General features: G+C 41.1%; 1 protein-coding gene and 1 long non-coding RNA gene across 2 annotated transcripts in view; one reads left to right on the top strand and one right to left on the bottom strand.

Annotated features, from left to right (window-relative positions):
• Positions 1-16,473: 16,473 nt before the first annotated feature.
• On the bottom strand, positions 16,474-19,781 carry LOC115067941. The gene is made up of 3 exons (XR_003847297.1): positions 19,508-19,781; positions 18,762-18,904; positions 16,474-16,797 (listed from the first exon to the last, which is right to left on the bottom strand). It is a non-coding gene; the product is annotated as an uncharacterized LOC115067941 (long non-coding RNA).
• Positions 19,782-20,049: 268 nt separating this feature from the next.
• Col11a1 (collagen type XI alpha 1 chain) overlaps positions 20,050-25,873 on the top strand; it is a 227,622-nt gene continuing 221,798 nt past the window's right edge. The window contains exon 1 of the mRNA XM_008855066.3: positions 20,050-20,512. Within this exon, the coding sequence (XP_008853288.1) occupies positions 20,407-20,512 (106 nt within the window). The 5' untranslated portion in view covers positions 20,050-20,406. The remainder of the gene's footprint in view (positions 20,513-25,873) is intronic.

Below are 25,873 nucleotides of genomic sequence, written 5' to 3'. Positions count from 1 at the left end.
AGGTATGATTCTGTCTGCTCCCTTCACAGCCTCCACCAGACTGTAGAGTGATTGATTCATCAACAAAATTGCACCACATGAAATCAGACCAAGAAATGCACTTTAGCATCAGCAAAGGAAATTTAACAATAATAACATGGTGCAGAATCTGCAAGTTCTACTATGTCGTATTTTAGAAGAGTTTTGACCCGAGACAGTGATGGAAAAACTTTTAAAAGGGAACAGTGTGGAATTGACCTCTGCAGAAGAATTTGTATATATACAAACAGATCTGCCTAATAAAGTGTACATGTTTATGTACATACATCATTAAAAGATGAACTATAGCCAGGCATGGTGGCACATGCCTTTCATTCCAGTTTGCTGGAGGCACAGGCAGGTGAATCTCTGTGAGGTCAAGGCCAAACTGGTCTCCAGGCAGCTGTGGTTACAGAGAGACCTTGTCTGAACACTCCCCACCAAAAGATAAAATACTACATATTTATATATTTTATATTAAACATAGTAAAGTTTACATAACATAAACATAAGAAACAAAAGATTTAAAAAACTGTCAAAATTTTTCATGATTACTTACTATATCAAATTACATTCTTACATTTTTCCAATTTAAATAACTCCAATTTTGTTTTTTTGGTTTAGTTTTTTGTGTGGCATATTTATGTCTGTGGCATATACGCATGTGTGTAAATCATTTTAGGCTCTTTTTAAAAATTCATATTCATATTTATATTATTATTTCTGTATGTGTTATGTGTGGGACGCATACACATGCCATAACACATGAGTGGAAATCAGCAGACAGCTTTGTGGTGTGGATTCTCTCCTTCCACCTTTGCGGAGATTCCTGGGATTGAACTCAGGGTGTCAGGTTTATGCTAAAGGACCTTTACTTGCTGGCTGAGTAATCTCATTGTCCCTAAAATTTATTATTGATATTTTTAGTTACATTTTAAAATTTCAGTCTACGCAAAGGCTCTCGAAGATGTTAAACAGATTTAATAAAGTTCTTTCTTCATACTATCCAAATTTTTATTTTTAGAAATGACTGTGAAATATAGCTGATCTCTCTTTGCATAATACATGTATGAATTAAAGTGCATGGGTAGAGCCTGAGGCTCAGATAATATCAGTGGTGAGTCTAATCATTTTGAATGAGTTAGAAAAGATGGGACATAAATAAAATGTGAACTTTATTCTTTCCTACCTCTCAGGCTGCAGAATTTACTGTCAGTTTGCAGTTTTAGAAAGTACTCCTAATTTTAGGTCTTTTTTTTTTTTTTAAGCAACAACAGCCTACTGTCATATTAAAACTGCAGGTTCCCATTCACTTTAAAATTTGAAGGTGAATTCATCTCAGGTCTAATTCAACAGAGGAAACTTTGAGAGGGAGAAAGATACCTGGTTGCTTCACTTTCTCCCTTCTACTTCCTGCCTTACTAGCCATTGTTTAGGAGCTTTCTGGTTTTAGAAAGAACGGAAAGAGAAGACTGAAAATGTTTCACATGATTCAAAACCTGCAATCTGGCCCTGGTGCTCTGAGAATTAACTGATTATAATTGGCATTTGAAAGTGGGATGCTGATGTGTAACACAAACCTAAAGTACCTGACAATGACTTTAGAATCCAAGGGGAGACTGGCTAAACAGCAAGGACATTAAGAAAATCAGAATAATAGTAAGAAAATCTCCATTGGAAGTTGAAGAAATAAACCGCCTATGTTGTATCTCGGTGGAAAAACAGAAACACCCATGTGCTATGATGAAGATAAAATATTTTATTGGTGACACAATATAGATAAACCCACAGTGTCTTTCGAACTCTCACACATCGCTAAAATGAACACACAATATCAGAAGTACAGCTACCCAAAGCAAGCTGTCGGTAAGCATCAAGGGATTATTCCACAATTAAATTCAATTCTAATACTGGCTGGAGATGGCATCAGATCTCACAGGCTGATGGGCTTTATTCCTAAGAATGCAACCCTTATTTCAAGCACCAATTGCAAGTTAGACTTTCCAAATAATCTTTCTGACTAATTGGGCTCTGAATTTGTGGTAACTGCAACTTCTCCCTTGGTTCAGTAAATTTTCTAGAGTGGCTAATAGACCTTTATTTGTGTATACTCACATATAATAAAAGATGCGATAAGAGATACAGATGACTAGGAAGAGATGTACATGACAGGATATGGGGGAAGGGTTGTAAAGACCTGCAGCTTTTCTTAAGTGGATGTCACACTGAGCCAAGAAGTCAACTCTATACATATAAAAATTATTTCTTGAAGCAAATGAAAATTTAAGATATGCTTTATATAACATCTCAGCCAAATAATAAAACATATAAGGGCACACTAAACGTAAAATATATAAGGGCATAACTTAGAAAGTAGTAGAGCCTCTATTAGATGGATGAAAGTCTGCCTGAGAAAAATTATGAATATGAACATGGCTATTGAAACTCTCATAGGAGTCGTAGGAAATACACTTTTTAGTGGGAATAGACAGAGACACAGCTGTTAAGAGCACTGGCTTCTCTTATATAGGAGTGGGGTTCAATTTCCAGCACCCACATGGAGGCTAACAACTGTCTCTAACCCGAGTTCCATGGAAACTGAAGCACTCTTTTGGCCTCCACAGGTGTTGCATACACAGGTGCACTTACATGTACATAAAACACATAAAACATAAAATAAAAATAAAAGGAAGCCTATGATTATTTCTTCTTTTGAGTCAGTATTGTTAGATATCCCTGGCTGAGAAACTCCTTAGTTTCCCAAATGATGGGATTTTGTTTTGTTTCATTTTTTTTGTTTTTCAAACGATGGGATTTTTAAAGGTATGTGCCATTGCTGCCTGCTTTCCATCAAGATTTTGGAAAACTCCCAGCAAATATGCCACTAGTTGATAAAACAAACAAAATGAAGGTCAGAATGGAAAGAGGCCATAAAAAGGTTCCAACGGAGCTATAATTACAGATGATTCTTATGAAAGAAGTACATTTCAGGGAGTATAAACATAATCCCCGAAGCTGTGTTCAGACCTATGGGGAGTACAATACCATCAAAATTCTACTAGATAGCATTATTGGGCTATAAGGAAAAAATATTTCTTGTTTTCAGGGAGAACAAGCAGCTTGACCTGGCTGAATTTGTAACGCTTATGGACTAGTGATTTCTTCCCTGCTTAAAGGAGAATGTCTGTGGAGTACAGATAGCATTCTAGATGAACATGAGATGCATTTTCAAACCCCTTATACATCTATATTGTTTTCAGATATTACATTATTTTGAGACAGACTATAAAATTCAGTGGGGTTGTGTGTGGGGGATGACCCAGAGTCACAAAGTTTGTACAGGTGGGAGGGCTGGCTGTGCTAAATTGCTTCCAAAGTGGCTACTCTTGAATCCTCCCGTGTCTGCACTCATACATTACCCTTCTATTTCCAGTGAACTGGAGCTTGTTTTATTATTGTTTTGACTTAAAGAATGCCCCAGAGGTGGGAGATTGTGCAGCTTGAGTCTCTCTTTAAGAGGCCTGAGGCTTCCAATTCTATTCTCTTGAAGCCTTGGGCTAACTAACATTCCTGAAGCACATTTGGCTTGCTCTAGAGAGGCGTCCTTGTCAGTTCAGCATTCCTAGTCACCTCAGCCGAGGAGCCAGACAGGTGAAAAAATCCATCTATTACATTTGCTCTAACCTAGTATGAACATCCCGAAGTTTCGTGAGTGATCTAGGCTGAGATTCTTTCAGCTCAGGACAGTCCAGCTGAGCTCATCAGACAGACCCTTAGAATCATGAGGATATTTTTAAGTTGTTGAAGCCCTTAAATTATAAGTTGGTTTATCTTGTTTCTTATATAATTGGCATAGAACGCAAATGGTGACTCATTTTTACTCTGAGATACTGGGAATCTCTCATCTGTAATTTCCTTTCACGTGGGTGATATTTATCTAGCCGACTGCCAATGGACTCCCAGCTTAGCTTTTGTATTTTATGTCGTATATCAAGGCAGCTTTGTCAGTTACGTCACTCCAGCAGACACATCCTTAGCACTGTTGGAGTCAAACTTTTCCACAACTAAGTGTTTCGCCTTGAAGGAGGAGAACGGGATACTTAGAAAATGTTTCATACGACAGCACTTCCTGAAACACGTCCTGGGTCCCTCTTCCTTCCTCACTTCTCAATGGCGGACCGTTTCCCTTCCACCATGCTTTAGCAATTTCCCTGGACAGGTACCATTTTCTTCCTGGCTGATAGATTTTTTGAAAAACACTCACCAATTAGTTTTCCCTAACCTCTGAACCTGTGAGGAATACAATCTTCTAAGACACAGTGAAATGTCCTAAAATCATCTGGACTGAAAATAAAGTCATCATATGCAAATATTGCACAAATAAAGACAAAGACTCCTGGGGAAGCCCCAGGACTAAAGTTCAGGCACACAGAGAAATCAACCTTTTGTTGTTGTTGTTTATTTTTATTTTATGTGTATGTGTGTATTGCCTCCCTGTAGGTAAGTGCACCGGTGTAGTGCAATGCCCGTGGAAGACATGAGGCTGTCAGGTCCCCTGGAACTGGAGTTAGAGACAGCTGTTAGCTGCTCTGTGGGTGCTGGGATTCCAACCTAGGTCTTCTGCAAGAACAACCAGTGTTCTCAACTGCTGAGCCATCTCTCCTGCCCCAAGAAATCAAGCTTTAAAAAAATTAAACTACTATTTCTGTTCTGCAGTTAGAAACTAAATAAAACACACATTTTCATGTTTATCATCTTCCGTGATATCCATTATCAAATTTCTGAATTGTATTTGCATTTAATTTGGAAATTTATTTTAACTAGCAAGATAGATGTTTTGAAGCATATGTGTGTATACACTTAAAATATCCATGATTATCAGATTATTAAATTTTGTTATAATCACAAATAAAGTTTAAGAATATTAGTAAATACAAAGCTTGTAAAATGTGCTTCCAAATTGTGATTTGTTACAGTTAAGTGATTGTTTCCTGGGTAGTTATTTACTTATTACTGAATTTTTCCTCCTGGAAACATAGAGTTACAGGCTTTAGGCCATTGTTCTATTCAAACAGTTAAGAAATCATTCTTTGTATGTATGAAATATTGTTTGAACGACTCATAAGGCTGTTTCATGTGTTTCCTAAGATATAAATAAATATATATTTTTTTTATTTGTAACTACTGTTCAGATTATTAATAGGAATTCTTTGGTAATTTCTTCCTTCCATTCTTAACCACGTATTGAAAAATGCCCAGAAATTCAGTTTTGAAATTATAGCAGAGGACAGTGGACACTACAGGTAGAAATGGTTATTGGTTGGACTCCTGTGAACATAGAAACAACCTGCACAGACTCCTGTCCTGGCATATGCAGATGTAACATTCAGATAAGCTTTGCTCAATGCCATGTGAAATATTGTTTTGGTTATCTTCAAGTCCAATTTTATAGGAAGAGAAGGTATTTAATCTCCCAGGTTGGCGGGAGATCCACAATATTTAGCCTGTACCAGTGCTATCAAATCCCAGTGTCCTAATCCAAGCTTTGGCCAGAGGAAGACAATGATATATATATATATATATGAACCCTGAAACCCTCTTCATTCACCCACTACCCCCAATCCCTCCAGACCCCCACTAATTGCTCTTTTAGCTTCTGTAAAATGCTTGGCTGCTGCTTTAGACATGCCCTGGCATGCCCTGACCCCCGCCTGCTATTCCCCACCCCCCTTCCCGGAAACTATAGATTAAGCAAGCCCGGGCATGAAAACTGCCCTATATGGTAAAAACGGAGACTCCAGGCCCCACAGGCAACAGTTAGCACATTCCACAGCCTGAGAATAGCACCTACCAATAAGGAACTTCCAGGGCTGCACCTTATACATCCAATAGGTTTAAAATTATGTTGGAGCACGCAGATTCCTTGAACAAACCAAAATGTATCTTTGGTATCCTTCCCCCCCCCTTTGTCTAAAACCTATAAAAGGCTCCACTCTCCCTTACTCTGGGCTCTCAGCACGGATCCGTTGAGTTGGTGGGGTCTGAGAGCCCGAGCTTAAGCCTGAATAAACCATAAACCTTTGCTTTTGCATTTTGGTGTGTTGAGTGCTCGATGGTCTTTTTGGGATCCAGTGGATGAGGTACAACATTTGGGGGCTTGTGCGGGATCCCCCCAGAGATGTCTGAGAGGAACCAACCCTAAAAGGTTTGTGATCAACTGGCCGGGTAAGTTTTTGTAAAACTGTGTTTTTCCGCCTGTCTTTTCTATACTTTCCCTTTGGTTGCAGCCATCTGATCTCAGATTTTGTCGTTGGAACACTAGCAAGGCGACCTGGAGGATTCGGGAGATGTCCCCATCCTCGTCAGGGTGGGTGTTCCCCACTGGACACCCCACCAGGACACTAGTCCATCTGAAACCTCAGAGAACCTTGCGACCCTGTTGGGACACGCACCTCCTATCCATACGGTCTTTGGCACAATTGAGCCAGGGAATCCACACGGTCGAGAGTGTAAACCATCTGAAAGCCGTGGTAGTTTATTTTGGGCCCTCTGTCTGTCTGTGTCGTTCTTGTGTCTTGTGATCTTCGTTCTAATTTCTTTGTTAATGCAATGGACAGGACTGATGAATACTATGGGCAACACCCCATCTTCCCCTCTAGATCTTACACTAGTCCACTGGGGGGATGTTAAGACAATTGCCCATAACAATAGTGTAGATGTAAAGAAGAAGAAATGGACAACTTTATGTTCAGTTGATTGGCACTCCTTCAATGTTGGATGGCCCCCTGAAGGGACTTTTAACCTGAGTTTGATTTCCAGGGTAGAGGACCATGTCTTCCGCCCTCAGATGGGCCACCAGGACCAGATCCCATACATAGTGACCTGGCGAGGCCTCATTGAACGACCTGATGGCCCCCTTCCTGGGTCAAGTCCTTCCTTCCCCTGATTAATCCAACTGCTCCCCCTCCACCTCTGCAGGTCCTCCCTCTCAGACCAAAGGCGGAAGAGAAACACATTCTCCAGGGAGGCATGGAGGAGAATGACATCTTTCCCCCACCTTACTCCTCTTAGACTGGCACCCCGCCAACGGCACCACAAGTGCAGGCCCCGCCTCCTAACCCTGAGGAGCCACCATCACTTCCACAGGGACCTGTGCAGGCCACACGGAGCCGGAGGGGGGTGGCCCCCAAGCCTGACACCATTGTCCTCCTCCTCCAGCCGGCAGGGCCCCCAGACACAGAGGGCAATCAGCCCTTTCATTACTGGCCGTTTGCCACCAGTGATTTTTACAATTGGCACTCACAGAATGTGCCTTTCTCTGAAAACCCCAGGGACTTGATTAACTTATTGGAAACTGTTCTCTTCACTCACCAGCCCACCTGGGATGACTGCCACCAACTCCTAGGTGTACCGTTCACTATTGAAGAGTGAAATAGAATTCTGGAAGCAGCCCGGAAATTGGTTCCGGGCCCCACCGGGGACCCTACCACAGACCCAAGAATCATTAATGCCAGCTTTCCCCCTAGCTATCCCAACTGGGACTACAACATGGCAGAAGGTAAGGAGAGGCTCCAGGTCTACCGCCAGACTCTGTTAGTGGGTCTCAAAATGGCGGCTCAAAAACCCGCCAATGTGTCTAAGGTCTATGATGTCAGACAGGGGCCTGAAGAGAGCCTAGCCTCATACTTAGAGAGGTTACAAGATGCCTTCCAGTAGTTCATTCTGTATGACCCAGAAGTGGAGGAATCAGCTCAAACTGTGATGTTTGCTTTTGTTAACCAGGCAGCCCCTGACATCAAGAGAAAGTTACAGTCTTTAGATAGACTAGGAGAAAAGAACCTTAGGGACTTTATAACAGTGGTGGAAAAAGTTTATGATAGAAGGGAGGCAGCAGAAAAAAGAGAGGAAAGAATAGAAAAAAGACAGGAAGCAAGCCTAACCAGGGTTCTGGAGAGACAACAGGCCGGCCACAAGAAGGACCTCAGAGAGATATTATTGGTAACCAACCCCCAGTATGGAGGGAGCTCATCGGTGGGATCCAGACCACGAAATAAGGTAGGGAAAAACCGTGTGAGTACTGCAAGGAGGAAGGGCACTGGGTGAAGGACTGCCAAAAGCAATCAGCTAAGGTATTACCGGCTCTAATTGGGGTGAAGACAGTGACTACGGGAGATGGGGCTCAGGTCCCCTCCCTGAGCCCGGGGTAACCCTGAAAATAGAGGGGAAACCAATTGAGTTTATGGTGGATACTGGTGCCCAGAATTTGGTTTTATTTGAGCAAAGAGGGCCAGTGTCCTCCAGAACTACATGGGTACAGGGGGCAACAGGAACAAAGCCCTATTCATGGACTACCTGAAGAAAAGTAGATTTGGGGAAGGGCCGGGTATCCCACTTGTTTCTAGTAATCCCAGAATGTCCCTACCCATTTCTGGGCAGAGATTTATTGTCAAAAATGAGGGCACAGATCCACTTCACAGCTAAAGGAGCCACCCTGGTTCACAATAGGGCACCGATTCAGGTTCTAGTCACCAACGACCTGACTGAGGAATATAGACTCCATCAGGAGCCAATCCAACCAAACCCTGATATATCAGATTGGCTCCAAAAATTTCCCCAAGCCTGGGCAGAAACAGGGGGTATGTGTCTGGCAGGACAAAAGCCTCCTATATATGTTGAACTCAAAGCAGGGGCGGACCCTGTTAAAGTGCACCAGTATCCTATGCCCCTAGAAGCAAAATGTAGAATTACTCCACATATCAGAAGATTAATGGAACTGAGGGTGCTGAGAATGACCCAGTCTGCCTGGAACACCGCACTCCTGCCTCTCAAAAAGCCCCAGTCCGGGGACTATAGATCAGTACAAGATTTGAGGGAGGTGAACAAGAGAGTCATTGACATTCATCCCACTGTCCCCAACCCTTATACATTACTCAGTACCCTGCCACCAGATCGGCAATGGTATACAGTTCTGGACCTCAAGGATGCCTTTTTCAGCCTGCTACTTGCTTCCAGCAGTCAGCCCTACTTTGCCTTTGAATGGCATGATCTGGAGGCAGGAATCAGTGGCCAGCTGACCTGGACTCGACTGCCTCAAGGGTTTAAAAAATCTCCAACTATATTCGATGAGGCCCTGCATGAAGATCTGGGTGAGTACAGAGCCCAACACCCTGACATAAGCCTGTTACAATATGTAGATGACTTATTGATCACCACACCGGACCAGAAGTCCTGCCTGGAGAGGACAGAGGATTTACTCCACATACTTGGGGACTTGGGATACCGGGCCTCAGCATAAAAAGCTCAGATATGTCTGCAAGAAGTGACTTACCTAGGGTACATCCTCAAGGAGGGGCAGTGGTGGTTGACTAAGGCCCGCAAAGAGACTGTGCTAAAGATACCTGCACCGACCTCCAGAAAACAGGTGAGGGAATTCCTGGGTACCACGGGGTTCTGCCACCTCTGGATTTTGGGGTTTGCCGGGGGAATTCCTGGGTACCACGGGTTTCTGCCGCCTCTGGATTTTGGGGTTTGCTGAAATTGCAAAACCCCAATATGAGGCTACCAAAGAAGGACAGGACTTCAACTGGACGCAGGAAAAGCAAGAGGCCTTTGAAACCCTAAAACGCAAGCTTTTAGAGGCCCTTGCCCTAGGACTACCAGACATAAATAAACCTTTCTGTCTATATGTGGATGAACGTAAAGGTATTGCAAAAGGGGTCCTCACCCAAGAGTAGGCCCCTGGAAGAGACTTTAACCAAATTAGCTTTAGAGACTGGCACAGACTGGGTGGCTCTCCTCCCCTTTGCCCTTTTTAGAGTAAGAAACACTCCATACCAGATGGGTTTGACCCCCTTTGAAATCATGTATGGAAACCCACCTCCTATGATAACTAGCCTCCAAGCTGACCTAGTACCAACCTTGGGAGACCAGGACCTACTGGACTCACTCCAGCAGTTGCAGCTAACCCACCAACGGGTCTGGCCACAACTCAGAGCCATATATGAAGCTGCTGTCCCCCCGTAACCCCACAGGTTTAAACCAGGCAACTGGGTGTTCATCCACAGACACCAATGGAAAAATCTCAAGCCAAGATGGAAGGGCCCCTTCGTAATCCTCTTGATGACTTCTACCGCACTCAAAGTGGACGATATCATGGCTTGGGTGCACTACTCCCACGCAGAACCTGCCAACCGGTTTGCAGCCTCAGAGGATTACCTGGAAGGCATCCCCACACCCTTTGAATCCATTCAAGCTCCGCATCCGATGAGACCGTTCCTGCTAACCTGTCTATTGTTGACATTGAACTGCTTATCGGCTGATGGCACCTTTCCTGCAAGTAACATAAATCCCCATATGCCCCAAAACTTAACTTGGGTAACTACCAACCCCGCCACGGGGACGGTCATCAACTCTACCTCCAAGACAGCCTCTACCAACACTTGGTACCCTGACCTTTGGGTTGATCTCTGTGACATCTTTGAAGGAGAATGGGAACCTCACAACCAGACCCCTTTTCCTCCCTTCGGCTGCCAAGACCCCGGCCCCAGATCACACATGCAAAGCCTCACCATCTGCTTTTGTCCAGGCCACAGACACAGCAGACAAGTTAAGAACAAATGTGGGGGACCTGGGGATTATTATTACGCCAGCTGGGCAAATGAGACCACCGGCACATACAGGTGGAAAGGGTCATCAACCAGGGATCTAATAACCCTACAACGGGCCCCCGGATCTACCACCCTGGGATGGGGAGGAACCCACTGGAGGAGGTATGGGGGGACCTTGTGCCCAAAAACGGTGCAACCCCCTCATAATTTGGTTCACTGAGAAAGGAAAACAGTCTATGGAGTGGGATGTAGGACACACATGGGGCCTATGGCTATATGCTGCAGGTAGAGAACCTGGGGCCCTTTTTACCGTTCAACTCCTCCGACCAGTCATCCATGCACTGGGACCCAACTGAGTCCTAAATACCCCCCCAGATGATTCTCATAAATCTTCTCCAGCTAACCCCCCTCCCAGACTTCCTACTGCCCAAACCTATACTCCTGCACCAACAACTCAGGCTCTTGAGTCCTCAAGGACAGATCCTATTCCTCCCCCTCCTGCCACTACCCCGACCTGGGAAATTCTTTTCCAGATGCTAAATTCATCTTATTACTTCCTCAATGCAACCAACCTGAACGCTACCCACTCTTGCTGGCTCTGCTATGGTGTTGCCCCCCCCCACATTATGAGGGAATTGCTGTACAAGGAACGTTCTCCCTCGTGGATTACACAGAATGCAGATGGCTATCAAATGTTTCTCTTACCCTATCTCAGGAAACTGGCATTGGGACCTGTGTTGGCCAGGTCCCACTGACCTATACTAGCCTCTGCAACACCATCCTCCCCCTTAATGTCACAGGGAGGGGGCAGTTCCTCCTGCCTCACAATGACACCTGGTGGGCCTGTACCATGGGGCAAACAGCCTGTGTAAATTGGGAAGTCCTGCAGAGAACATCGGGTTTCTGTGTTATCAGATGCCTGCCTAGATCACCTACCACACTCATGAAGATTTCTTAACCCTCTATACTAGTCTAAAAGTCCCAAGAACTACCAGCCTCACTAGACTTAGAAGGGAGCCAATAACTGCAGTAACCTTAAGTCTCCTCATTGGGACAGGGATTGCTGCTGGGATAGGGACAGGAGCCACAGCCCTGGCAAGACAAGATCAGCATTATTCCCAGCTCAGAGCCAGCTTAGATTCAGATCTCCAACGAGTCGAGGAGTCAATTACTCACCTAAAAGGCTCCTGAGCTCGCTTCGTTGGCTGAGCTAGCCCTGCAAAATCAGGGGATTAGACCTCCTGTTCTTACAGCAGGGTGGTCTATGTGCCACCCTAAGAGAAGAATGCTGTTTTTATTGGGACCACTCAGGATTAATAAATGATAACATGGCCAAAATAAGAGAAGGATTGGAACAGGGGTGCCTAGAATGAGAGGCCAGACAGGGATGGTTTGAGTCCTGGTTCAACCAATCTCCCTGGTTGACAATCCTCATCTCCACCCTCTTAGGTCCCCTTATAGTTTTATTTTTAATACTCACCTTTGGGCCATGCATCCTCAATAGATTAGTACAGTTCATGAAGGACAGGTTAGACACCATCCAACTTATGGTTCAGAGGCAACAAGTCTATATGCACCTTAGCACTATCCCCCCAGATACCTCTGAGCTGGCTGACCAGAACCCATGATTGGGCTCCCCAGTTAGAAGACAAGGGGGAATGTAGAACCCGGAGACCGTCTTCATTCACCCGCTACCCCAATCCCTCCAGATCCCCACTAATTGCTCTTTTATCTTCTGTAAAATGCTTGGCTGCTGCTTTAGACATGCCTAGACATGCCCTGGAATGCCCTGACCCCTGCCTGCTATTCCCAACCCCCCTTCCAGGAAACTATAGATTAAGCAAGCCTGGGCATGAAAACTGCCCTATAAGGTAAAAATGGAGACTCCACTCTCCCTTACTCTGGGCTCTCCGCACAGATCTGTTGAGTTGGTGGGGTCTGAGAGCCCGAGCTTAACCCCGAATAAACCATAAACCTTTGCTTTTGCATTTTGGTGTGTTGGGTCCTCGGTGGTCTTTTTGGGGTCCAGTGGATGAGGTACAACATATATGTATACAAAAATTCAGTTCTCTTAAACAGGAAAAAATTAAGCTGGCTCATTTGTGTGGTTTGAAGCATCATCAAAGGGAACAATTACCATAATGTTAATACAATCCTGTGATGCAGAATGAAAGAGAAACCAAGACACTGAATGTATAAAATGAGGGTTTCCGCTCTCATAGTTATAGAAGAAAGTACCTTTCAAAGATTCGATATAAATTTGCCTTCAAACTTAATGACTTGACTTGGAAGTTTCTATATAATACTGATGATTTTCAAAATGTTCTGAGTTTTCACAAAATAAAAGTATTATATTTCTTCTCAAACACATTTAATCCCTTCTATACCTCTTTTCCCCAATTAACTGAAACTTTAATAAAATTTCAATAGATATAAATAACATGTAGAAATTGAAAGCAATGTTCTTTTAAAAAATTAATATAAAGAGAATGGCTATTCCAAAGCCATGGCCATTCATTTAAATTTTTATACCCACTACCAATTACATTTTTATGCACTTATCCACCACAAAAAAAAAAAAAAAACTATAACAGAGTTGAAACCAGAGAAACAATTAGCTCTTTATCCTCTTTCAAGACCATGTGTCCTTCTGCCTACATTTCATTCTTCCTCAGCACCTAATGTCTCCTAAAGTCATGTTGGTCTCCTCTCTAAATGTTATACTATATCCTTAAAGCTTTTTACATATATACATGTATAAATTAAGGATAGGATCCATTTATGAGGGAAAATACATGTGGTTTTTTTTTTTTTCCTTTCTGAGTTTGGGTGATCCCACCTCTCTTAATAGTATACTTTGTAAGTCCATCTATTTTCTTGTAAATGTCATGATTTCATTTTTCTTCACAGATGAATAATATTACATTTTGCATATGTACCTCATTTTCATTACCCATTCATCTAGATTTGGTACATTCCTTTCTGTCATAAATAGTGCAGCAATAAATACGGATGTGCAAATATCTCCATGACAGGATGTGGAGTTCTCTGGGTATATGTCAAGGAGTTGATTGGCTGGGTCATATGGTAGTTCTATTCTTAAATTTTGAGGAACCTCCAAATTTATTTGCACAATGGTTGAATTGTTTTGTGCTCCCACCAGCACTGAATAAGGGCTCCTCTTTCACTGCATCTTCTCCAACATTTCAAAAATATGTATAAAATCAGTAGAGTTAACTTCAGTGTGGTTTTTGTTTTGTAGAGAAATATGAAATGATTCCAAAATCCCAGAAGAGTGTGAAGACAGAAGGTAGGTTCTTGGATAAAATCTCTTCCTCATTAATTATCTTTAAAAACACACTGAGCTTGTATTTAATAGAATTGTCTCCAAAATGTAACTTTCAAATTAGACTCATACATAATGCTAGAGCTCGAAATACGGTTCTGACATTAACTGCCCTTATTAGAAGAGTCATAGTACCAGGGATTTCATTCATTTTTATTATTCAACTTATGAGACATAAAATATATCCTAAAAGCACATCTTTTACAAGATCACAATCAATAACAAGAACAGAATTGTCTGAGTTCAAACGGGGTTCACATATTCCATCTGTTTCTGTATTCTTAATTTTAAATTTGAATGTACCAGACTTCAACCTTAAAATGAAACCATTTAAGTTTCCACATTCTTACCTCATGAAGATGTTATGAAGACTAACAGAAAATATTAAGTATTTTAAATAAAAATAGCAGTCTTACAATAACAACTGTATTTCATTATTTGATAAAAAAATATCTTGAGATTAAATGTTGCTTATTGGCAAATATATATATCCATATGTGATATTCTAGTCTTTTCAGATTAGATTGTAAAAACTTTTGAAATAATATCTATTGTTTGTCTAGCATTTGAATTTGCAGTAATTTGAGCATACCCGCCCTGGCATAAAATATAATACTGGGAGGGTTATTAAGCACTGAGAATCTGTAAAACAAATTAAGATGAAGTTAGTCAATGCAGATGTTTTAAGAATCAGATTGATTTCAATATTTAATCATATTTACTGGCCTTAAATATCAAATTTGCCATTTCTTTCAAACTATAGAAATATTGAAATATAAAAACAGCAGAAATATTGCATATGACTCAAAAACTGGTTTTAGAATGTTTTCTTAATTCTTTTTTGTTGTTGTTAAGAAAGTGTCTTACTATACATTCCTGGCTGGCCTGGAACTTGCTATGTAGACCAGGTTAGCCTTAAACTTAAAGCAATCCACCTGTCCTTGCCTCTCAAGTGCCTGGCTTCAAACTATTAATAAATGAATTGTTTTAAATGATAACATAAAAACAATTACAAATTGTTGTCTGGAAATAACATTTTCTTCAGGTAGAGAGTTCTGTCAAAAGACATTCATAGATCAACTTGTGAAAATAAGACAGAGATAAAAAGGATGGTTTTTCTAATTTTAGGAAATGCAACGACATATTTGGCTCTTGGTGGCCTTTGTTATTTGTCCTGTGAAATGGAACCAAAAGAAAATAGCCCATGTTATCATTTCACTTCTAAATTAAAAATTTCAAATTTATAATTTTTATAAGTAACTCATTTTTTTGCCTAAAGCTCTTTTCTAATATTTGAGGATTTCATATATGTACACAATGAAATATGAGTTACCCATCCCCCATTTTCATCTCTTCCAACTTTTGGTAAATAATCCCATTTAAAACCTTAAACTCCTGACCTTTAGTAGCCTTATCAGGAATGCTCAGTGTGAATGAAGCCAATAACATTCAAATACAATTGGAACACCATTATGCAAAAAACATCATTGTGAACTATCAGTGTGGCATTACCTTTAGGAAAATCATGTGTTCCACAAAAACCTTTAAAGTCCTCTGGTTTTTCTTCTGCTAATATAGATGTTGGTGCTGATCCATGTCATTTTGTCAGAAGTCTTATATTTTTGAGCACTCACAAATACCCATGATACTTGAGGAGTGTATTAAATGCTAAACCCTCTCACAAAAGGCAAAGATATGACAGAGAATTAAAGTATCCAGATAAAGGTCAAAATGAAATAAACAAATAAAAACACAACAAGTAATAAGTTTTACCCTGAGTCATTCTTTCCTACAGTTTTGGTTGGAAGACTATGAAACAGAACTGTTTTACCTGTGAAAATAGTTAACTGTGTGAATACATTCCATTTTATGTGCATACATGTGTGTGTGTGTGTGAGTGTGTGTGTGTGTGTGTGTGTGTGTGTGTGTGTGTGTGTATCTACCATGTGTATGGGTTTTCAGAGAGATCAGAAGAAGGTATTGGGTCCCCTGGAGCTGGAGGTTGCAGGTGGTTGTGAACAACTTGTCTTGTATGCTGGGAACTGGGCTCAGGGTTTTTGGAAGAGCAACAAGCATTCTTCACTTTCCTCATTTTTTTTTGGAGTTTATTTAGCTTTGAAATTACTTTAGGCCCTTTGAACAGGGTGGATCTGTCATCTTTCAGTTGGCTCATTCAATGTTCTAAAGTACACAGTGTTTATCTGAATATTTTGTTGGAAATTGACCTACATTTGAATTCTTTTGAACTTCTGTAAATTATTTCATAGTAAAGTTACACACACACACACACACACACACACACACACACAAAAAAAAAAAAAAAAAAGACCAAAAAACAGTCGTCATTGTGGGTTCTTATGAGCTTGGTTAGTGACTATGGAAATAAACATCCCTGGTCTCCTCTCAGCCCCCACTTTCTACAACATAATGACCCATCTGTGAGGTAAGAGGGAGTAACTTCTCCTTTAGAAACTAATTTCTGCCACTCATGTAATAGGAAAACTATAAAATGAATGTCAAACTACTTTTTCAGTCTTAAAATAATTGACCTTAAGTTCAGAAAAGAGCAAGAAAGATTTTAGAGAAAGGCTACATTAGACGGACTTTTATTTTAAATACTTTAAATATTTATGACACATGTGTGTCTTCCCCTAATAAATTTTTATTCAATACATTAAAATGGTGAAAATGTTTAAGTTCTGTCTGTCAAGGTCTCCTTGTCTGTGTTTGTCTGTCTGCATCCATCCATCTATGAAAAGGAAGGCACTGTAGATGTAGCTCAGTGGTAGAATCCTTGTATAGTATACACAGACTGCTGAGTTCTTCCTTAACATCACAGGAAGGAAAGAAAAAGGAAGCATAAACATTAGCAGGAGAAAAGGGGACTGAATGCCAAGTGTTTTAAAAGATGATAAAATTTTAGCATTCATTTGCCAATATATTTCTTTGCCCTAATTCTGCCTATAGTAATTTAAAGATTATTGAACAACTCTTTCTACCTCTGTTCCTCTACTGTTAGCATTAGGGACATTTAGGTCGGATAATGTGTCTTCAGTGTTCTTTTCATTACTGAGGTCTCAATATTAAAACATTGGTTCTGAAGCTGGTTTCTTGATCGCTAGAGGTTTGTGAAGACATTAGGAGAGTTGTGTTTTTCCACAATATTTAATAAAGTTCCATAGGCTTTGAAGATTGCTCAGAATATTCAGGTTTTCTTCATGTGGCCTCCCTCTCCATCAGTTATTGTTATTTTTTTCTCTTACAAGGCCACATGGACACATATTTAATTTAAAACAGTTACAGAGAAAGTGATTATTCTTTCTCTTCTTTCCATTTTGCTAAGCAGAATGTATTCTCTAAAGTTAACAAAATGACTTTGACATTTTTTTTTAATGTGACAACATGGAAGTATATCACTAATTGTGCTTCAAACCTAAGAACTTACATCAAAGAAGCGGCCATGTTTTATTACATTTTGAATCTATCTATAAACAATTGGCAACGACTGGCTGGGAGGCAGCCCAGGAAATAAACCGCACTGGAAGTTCCCAACGTGAAGCCAAAGGTCTCTAGATGGATCTTGTCCATTTGTCTCTGCTCCATTAGCTGCTTCTTCCTTTCACTGAGTTCATCTGAAAGTCCATGGCAGATTTCTGGGAGACTCTACATCTGGCAGTTGGCTACAGTCTAGAGAGGTTAGACATAATTATACCTCACTGTGACTCTACTATGTTTCCTTCCAGAGGCATTAATTCAGACCCAGGTTATACTTAGTTGGGTAAGGGCCAGAGGAATTCAGACCACAGAGTACAGACAGCACAGGGCAGCAATAACTCTATTCACCCAAGACGCTTTGCCTGAAAGAACCCTTTCACAAGCAGTGCAAAGGTCTGAGACATTAGCAGAAGGCAGTGTCTGCTAGAGTGGCTGCATCATTCTCACTGAGAACAGCGCTAAAGGCCACTGAGCTCTTAATAGACCAGGAGAGGTAGAGGGAAAAGTCAAGAACCCTAGCTCCACATCTTGCTGTGAACACTGTAGCTAAGTACTGACAAAAGATTCTGGCAAACTTGCAAATATGTATCCCTAGATTAACATGTCTTCATTTCACTTTTTTACATTTAAGTGAAGATCTAGAAAGCAGTTTTCACATATATACAAAGAATTAGGCAGACAAATCGGGTTTTCATAAGTTTTGAAACCATAAATACATACAAAGTTTCAATCTAAGAAGGCAAGGCAATATAAAGACAGTGAATTGCCTGTATTTCCATCATGAGGTTATTAGTTTTTAAACAGACATTCTAGGCTCAAATGCAACATTATATTAAATAATTTTATTAAATTGTGTTAACAAATTGAGGTTATTATTTAAAGAGCTCACTGGCAATATTTCCCAAGTAAAAGATGTCCTAAATATTCTGCTAGCTTCTCATTAGTAGAAAGAAATAAAAAGCTTTATTGCTGCTATTTTAGTTGTAATCTCAGAGAAAGCTTATGATGTCAGAGTGGTGCTTTGGTTCAGAAAATGACAGTTATATTAAAGTGTTCACATTTGTTCTGAAGTCTTCTATTCCTACTTTTCAGCAATTCCACCTAGTCATTGATTCCTTTCTACCAACTATTATGCCATATGAAAAAATCCTATATAATTAAATGAGTTATCAGGCATATGTTAATGAATAATAAGAAACTGGGGTTTAAGATCAAGGCCAAATATAGACTTGAATACTCATGCTTGATAAACTTAATTGATGACCCTTAGGCATTTAAATGGCTTAAATACTCACAGTAGGCCCTGGCCAAGGCTTAAAATCTCTGTCAACAGAAAAAAAAATTCAGTCATTTAACACATCTCTGTAGAGTGGAAGATGTGTGCTGTTCCCCTCTTGAACACTGCTCCAACTTCTGTCCACTTAGCACACCTCTCTCACTGTTGAAGAAAAACATTGTAGAAATTATCAAGAACAGAAAGGATTAGTCAACAGGATGGAATAATTCAAGTACAAAAAAACCCCAAAAAACAAAAACCGGGGAATCCAAGGTCTGGGTTTTGGAGGGCTATCTTGAGGATGGGAGAAGGAACTAGAAACCTGTCCCTCTATCTTTTCCTGTGGAGTGACAACGTTTTCAGCAACCCCCCCCCTCACCCCCCCGCCAGGCCCAGGGCCAGCCAGGCCCCTTAGGAGGAGCTGTGAGCTCTGCCTCTTTTCAGCGCCTGCTTTACAGTACTTTTTTCTGCCCACCTCTACCACTTCCACCCAGAATCAGGACAGAATCCGCTGCAAAATCAAATGATTGGTCTCTCAGTTTCGGCTCCCATATTTCTTTCCTCCCCTCCTTTAGAGAACCCAGCCTTAGAAGAGGCAAGCCCCTCAGTGAACCTTTCAGCAGAGTTCACACATTTTGAGAAATCGTCTCACTTTCAGCTCCCCCATTAGAATTTGCCTGCATGATAAGGCTTTGGGACTTTTGGGTCTCTCGGTGCCACCTTCGTTCTTCCCTAAGTCTCTGGTTAAAAATAACAATATAATACTTTTCTTAGCAGGCAGCGCAGGGTCCGCCGGTCCCACGCCTGCTGTAGGAAGCAGATTTTTTGCGGAGGGATAAGGTTACGGCTGGTAGCCCAGGACTCCAGCGGTGTGGCCGCTGAAAAGCCGGCCTTCTCCCCTCCCCCTCCGAAGAACAGGGGCTCCTACATCCGCGCAACCAGACAAGTAGCTGATTTTTATTGAATACGGAAGCTCTTCAGCACTGTGTGCATGGAACTCTCCTGCAATTCCTTTCATTCTCAAAGTGCAGGAGCTAAGCACGCGTCCCTCGTAACTCCCTCCCATTTCTTTTGGGGGATCCGAGGCGGAGAGGAGTCGGGTGATGGGGGTGGCTGGTGGGCTGGGCCTGCAGGAGTCTCGATCCTCTGGCCTGGGGAGAGAGGCGGGCTTGGGACCGCCGGGAAGCGTGTGATTGGGTCTGACCTGGAGTCTGCTTGTCAGTTTCTCGGGCGCAGGGGGGCGCGGGGGGCGGGGAGGGGAGTGGGCGGAGGAGGGGGCTGCCTGAGCCTCGGGTCCGGCCCACTGACGGCATGAAGCCTTTAGGGGTGCTCCGGGTTTTCAGCTTTTTGCTTGAAATTCCTCATCTGCTTTCAGTGTGAAGGCTGGGCCGGGCAGAGGACTGGTCGCAGGGTCCCAGACGGCGGGGCTGCCCCAGAGGGAGAGGAGGGGGCTAGAGACAGGAAGGAAGCCAACCATCAAATTGAAAAGGAAAAAGAAAAAAAGCCCTTGACTTTTTTTTTTTTTTTTTTTTTTTAAAAACCTCCTCTCCCTCCCCGATGGCTGCGTAAGAAACGCCGGCGACACCTAGGAAAGGGACCAAGTTGGTCAGCGGTGGCAATTTCGTGGGTTTTTGAGTTCACAGTTGTGAGCTCGGAGCTCGGAGATGGAGCCGTGGTCCTCCAGGTGGAAAACGAAACGGCCGCTCTGGGATCTCACCATCGCAACCCTCGCCTTGACTTTCCTCTTCCAAGCCAGAGAGGTCAGAGGAGGTAAGAATTTAAAAAGAAAAAAAAAAAAGTTTTGGGGGACATTGCGATCCGCCTTTCCCCTTTCTGCGCACCTCCCCTTGACCGTCGCCCCCTCCCCCAGTTCTTTTAAATAAAACCCAGACTGTAGCTGCTACCAGGTTGGAAGTGGCAACTGGAGAGACAGAGATGGATGTAGGCGGGACAGTAAGGCTAGGAGGTAGGCAGCAGGATTACAAGATCTGTCAGGCGCACAGCCCTCTGAAAACGCCCTTCATCACTTTCCACTCTCTGCAAAGAGGGAAAATATTACCCTGAACAGGAGGGCAGTTGTACAAAGCTTTTGTTTCTGGCTCAGTCCTTTCTCAGTCTGCCTTTTGAACAAATCTTTGGGTTTCTTCAGGTTCTGATGGGGATATCTTTGAAGGGTGAACTGAGGAGAAAATATAGAGAAAGGGTATAAAATGAACCGTGATAAAGCTCTTTGTCTGAGAAGTAAGAAACAGTCTGATTTTACTTTGGGGGTTATAAGAGAAACGAAGGGGATGGATCTAGATGACCGAGAGCACTTTGTATGTGGCATTCTGAAGTACTTCTCAGTGGACGGCATTTCATAGATGATAAAGAGGGGTTCAGGACAGGAGGGGACACTTTCCCCCGAGTTTCAGCTTCCTCCTCTCCGTGACCCCCTCTACCACCCCCCTCCGCCTCCTAGCTTCTTCTTGCAGGTTGACATGCAGCCCTCTTGGAGATGATGGAATTCTCCAGGCAGATGGGGTGGGGGCAGAGGAATAGGAATGGGGAGGGAAGAGGAGGGGGCCGGGGGTGGGAGGAGAGAGGTAAGGAAAAGTTCCTACGTGGCACCACCAAATATTGAATGACCAGACCTGCCTAGAGGAGTGCAGCCCTGTCAGTACCGGAGGAGGGAGAGCGACTTCACTCCTCCCTGGACCTCCTCCGTCCTCTGCCCCGCCCTTTCCCTAAAAGGCATCTGGCGGCCGCGGTCCCTTAGGTGCTGTAGACTCGGCTGGCAGGCGAATGTCTCTGGAGTTCGGAGGGCCGGAGCAATTCACAATTGAAAGCAAGCTTTGTCGCGAGTGCAGAGAAAAGTTGGGGAATAGGGAGGAGAGCAGAGTCAGAGAGAAAAATGCCAACACAACTCCAAACACGCTGGTTTTAGTGGAAACCCGAGTCCAGCCCTGGGTGGAGATGTCTAGATCGGAGCTCTCCCAACTGCAAGTCAGCGCTCCGGGAGGCCCAGCTCTGCCATCCGCTCTGACGCTGCAGGACTTCACCTTCCCCAGGAGCTGGTGGCTTCTCATTTTGCCTGTGATGGTCGCTGGCGACCCTAGGGCCTCAGTGGGACTCAATTCCAATTTCTCATTGACTTCTGCTAATTATGTTGATTCACTTCCACTCCTTTAAGGGTTTGTTAGAAGCATCTTTGAAAGTCGACTGCCTCCAAAAGTTTGTACTCTACTTTTGATACCTGGTCACCACTTGGCTTGGGGCAGTTTAGTTAGCAGTTCTGCCCCCTGCTGGTTTTGTTAGCTATTGTTCGAACACAGCAAATGAGGCCTCTGGTGCTCCAACTAGAAAGGATCCCTTGGTTAAGGAAGAATGAATATGCCATTTCGTTTCACCTTGTCGCATACACATGTAGACTCGACTGTTCTAATGACGGCCAGTTATTTAAAAGCACAAAACTAGAGCCATTCCTCAGTGAAGACAGATGCCTTGTAAATTGTGGGTTACCTGAATGGGTTACCTGATTGAAGACATTTTTCTTTCTTTTCCATAGTGAGATTTCCAGTTAGCTTAAAGAATTCTAGAAAAATCAAATTTCTCTGCCTTTAGTATGTACTATTCTATTTTCACTCTGACTACATACCAGAAATACCTCCGTGCCACAACACACTCACTGTAGAAAAATAACTTTTCCTATTGGATAAAGTCAAAGACATATGAAGCAGTCAAGTGTAAGATTCAGATGCTATTGTGATGAAGTAGTTTGAAATTATATGATTAATTAGATATTCATGTGGTAAAGTTTGGCTATATTTTATGTTTCCTGGTATCTTACTTCATGGAAAGCCACATATTTTTTAATTCATTCCTTAGGCATTCTTTAAACCTATTAAACTTCAAAAATGCAATACTAGTAAAGGAATGCTTAAAGGGGGGGGGGGCACAGTCCTCACATCCCAAATCACCACAGAAGGGGAGAATGAACTTGGTCTCGGGTTCCAAAACCAGCTGTTAGAGTTGTAGATGAAGGACAAGTGAAATTTAACATCAATTTCTAAATAAAAGTATTTTATTCTTGCCACATCTTATGATTTACCAATTATCCAGAGGTATGTGTGTATGGCTCAGTGCCTACATCCAATTTAAAATGGAGCTGATTTTAATGTGAAATTGAGACATTAAAGTCTTAAAAGTTCTGGGTCCACAATGAAGTTAATCTCTAAAGAAAATCATGCAGAAGCAAGTGTTTTGTTTTTTTTTTCTTTTTCAGAAGTGAATGGATGAAGGAAATTGATTTTACATATTATTTACTTTGAAAATAAAAAGTATCTTGGAAGTCTTCAATATATTACAATCTTTATTATGATTTAGCTTAAAAAGTGTTATTTTAGTTGGTATACATTTACTTTAGCTTTAATTACTGTTTGATATATTTGCCTGTTTTACCTCAAGACTTCATAGATTCTGTGTATGTATGTTAGTCTATGACTTTTGATAGCTAAGACCTAGGATTTACCTGAAACATAGTGACTGTGTTACAACTATGTTAAGTTATATACTTTAAGAGTTTTAAATAATGGTTTAAGGAAGAACTGTCTGTAATTGAATACTATGACAGATAATATCTAATTGAACTTTTTTTTTACTAATTAAAAATGGCATTAAACATTTGGCATTTAAACCAAGTGTGTCATGCAAACTGTGATTTTAGAAGAAACTTCAATGGCTTGTCAGCAGTGGGCAGTGAGTACTGCAGGAGAGTTGTTTTGAGTGCCCGGGATCAGCAGGTGAAATGGTACTGGCTTCCAGAGTGTGTGCTTTTCCAACCTGTGAAGAGATCAAGTTTGTCTCTTAGTTAAATATGAATCAGTTAAAATCTCAGACATGCTTTTGTTAATAAGTGAAGTATTTAGTAAATTAATTAATATTATGACTTTTAATAAAATATGAGAGGTAGTTCATGAGAAAAACCATCCTGCATGGTGTATACATGTAGGATTCATTGAGGTGTTGTATATGTATTTAGATAACAAGGGTGTTTTCATCTAATGTCTGTTTGCTTTATTAATATCAGAAAGTGATAATTTACTTCCTAAGTAATAATCAACTGAAGGGATGTTTTATAAGTTATTCTTTAAAAGGTATTTCTATACTTTTGAGCAGAATTATGAAGTAAACAAATGAGAAATATTTACAAAGATAATGTGATCATTTGTAGCTTAAATTTGGGGAAGATTTCTTTTCTCAGTTTGTGACTAAAATAAAAAACGTTGTCCAAGTTAAATTATCATTAAAACGCAACAAGGCAAACACCGCTTACTTTTGTATTTGATATTTGAATTTACTTCATAAATTCTTTTTCTGGCATAGATTTTGCTCTGATTCATTTATCAACATTCTGACTTGCTTGTCATTTTATATTAAACAAGAATTCAAGAGTATGTACAATACCCTAATTTCAAAGGAGTAAAAGGTACCTGGGTGAGATTTCTTTCTGGAGAATATCTGCCAGAGCTAGAAATTGCAGTAGCTGATAATCATTTTACTCAAAAGGAAACTGAGGCACAAAAAGGTGTTATCTGAATAATCTCATAAAACATGAAGGTATTCTTATATATTAAGAGGTTTTCTGAGTGTGCAGCGTGAAGATCTTTAATACTGGTTAGAAATATACTAGGCAATATAAGTATCAGATTTGATGGAATGGCCCAGTGCATGTGCTGAAGGTTTATTTAGGAAGAATGTAGATTAATTGAAAACGGCTGTTTTAAAGAAAAGCAAACAAAATGTATGCATTTAAAAATTTCGGTTTCTTAAGTTTGAAGAAAGGTAATGTTTGATTATTTGATCATAGGTGTATTCTTAGTACATCCTTGAAGTGACCATATACAATTGTCTACCCCAGAGCAGAAAGGCAGCTATGTCTAAAATATTTTGTGTGTATGTTTATTGCTGGCTGAAGAATAAAGCATTTCTATTCTCTTAGGTTCTTAATGGGAGTTATCACACTATTCAGGAATGCAAAGAATTATGTATTTTCTTCAAATGAGGAAAATAATTTTATTTCTTCTCTTTTTGTTCCAATTTTTTATTTATATTGTTCACATCATATGGTGTTTATTCATAACGAGAGAATTATTAGTTACCCTTGGTATATGTTAGGAATCTTTTTCTAAATAGATAGTAGACTTTAGAGAAAACAAAAAGAGAGACTATAACATTGTAAATTCTTTTAAAAATGTATTAATGTATTTTTAATTGAATTTTTGTGCATTTCATACAAGACATGTTAATCATCTTTATCTCCTTCCTCTATTTCCTCTCCCTATAACAGCCCCCCAAACTGGATTTCATGCATTCTGTCATATACGTTAAGGCCTATCATGTCAACTTAGTTTACCCACATGCCCCTCAGTGTGAGTTCATCCACTGGGGTCTAGTCAGCCTGAAGATCAGCTCTTCCTCACCCAGCAGTAGTCAGCAGTGAAAATTCTAATTAAAGGCTTTATTTTGGAATGTCAAATCATCTGAAAGTATATAAATAATCTTTAACTCAGGAATAAATGGGCATTTTATTAATACAAAGAATTCAGTCTTAATGAATAGCCATTGATGACTTGTGTTTTGGACAAAAGGAACAACTTTTATTACCACATGTATAATTGTTATGAAGGGAAGAATAATTCAATTTTATGTTTCAACGTGAATTTCTAGAAATAATCTTCAAGAGCTAGTATTTTGACCAATCAATCTATTTTTCAGGAAAGGAATCTATGTTCTTAGGCACCTGAAGCTGATACTATGGAAGGGCTTAGCATGAGTTCCTACAATCATATTAAAGTGCATTAATACAAAGATGTCATAACTAGTGAGTTGTCTCCTTCATTTTATATGTTCTAATGATTTATGCTTAGGTATTTTAAAGACAGAATTTTAACAGATAAAAAAAATGCATTTCTCCTGCGGCCCACTTTTGGAGAAGTAATTAAGAGCGGTTGGTTTAATCATTAGGAATACATGGCAGCTCCAAAGTGGGGGCTGAGGCTGGTCTGCACTTACGCCTTTATACATCCATGTCCCTCATTTGACTCTAGGGAAAAGTGACCTGGGCTGGAGTGGAGAAGAAGAAACCTACTT

The sequence above is a fragment of the Nannospalax galili genome, unplaced genomic scaffold (genome assembly GCF_000622305.1).
Source record: "Nannospalax galili isolate Female #2095 unplaced genomic scaffold, S.galili_v1.0 scaffold767, whole genome shotgun sequence".
In the NCBI taxonomy this organism is placed as follows: Eukaryota; Metazoa; Chordata; class Mammalia; order Rodentia; family Spalacidae; genus Nannospalax; species Nannospalax galili.
This window is presented reverse-complemented; position numbering and strand designations above follow the sequence as displayed.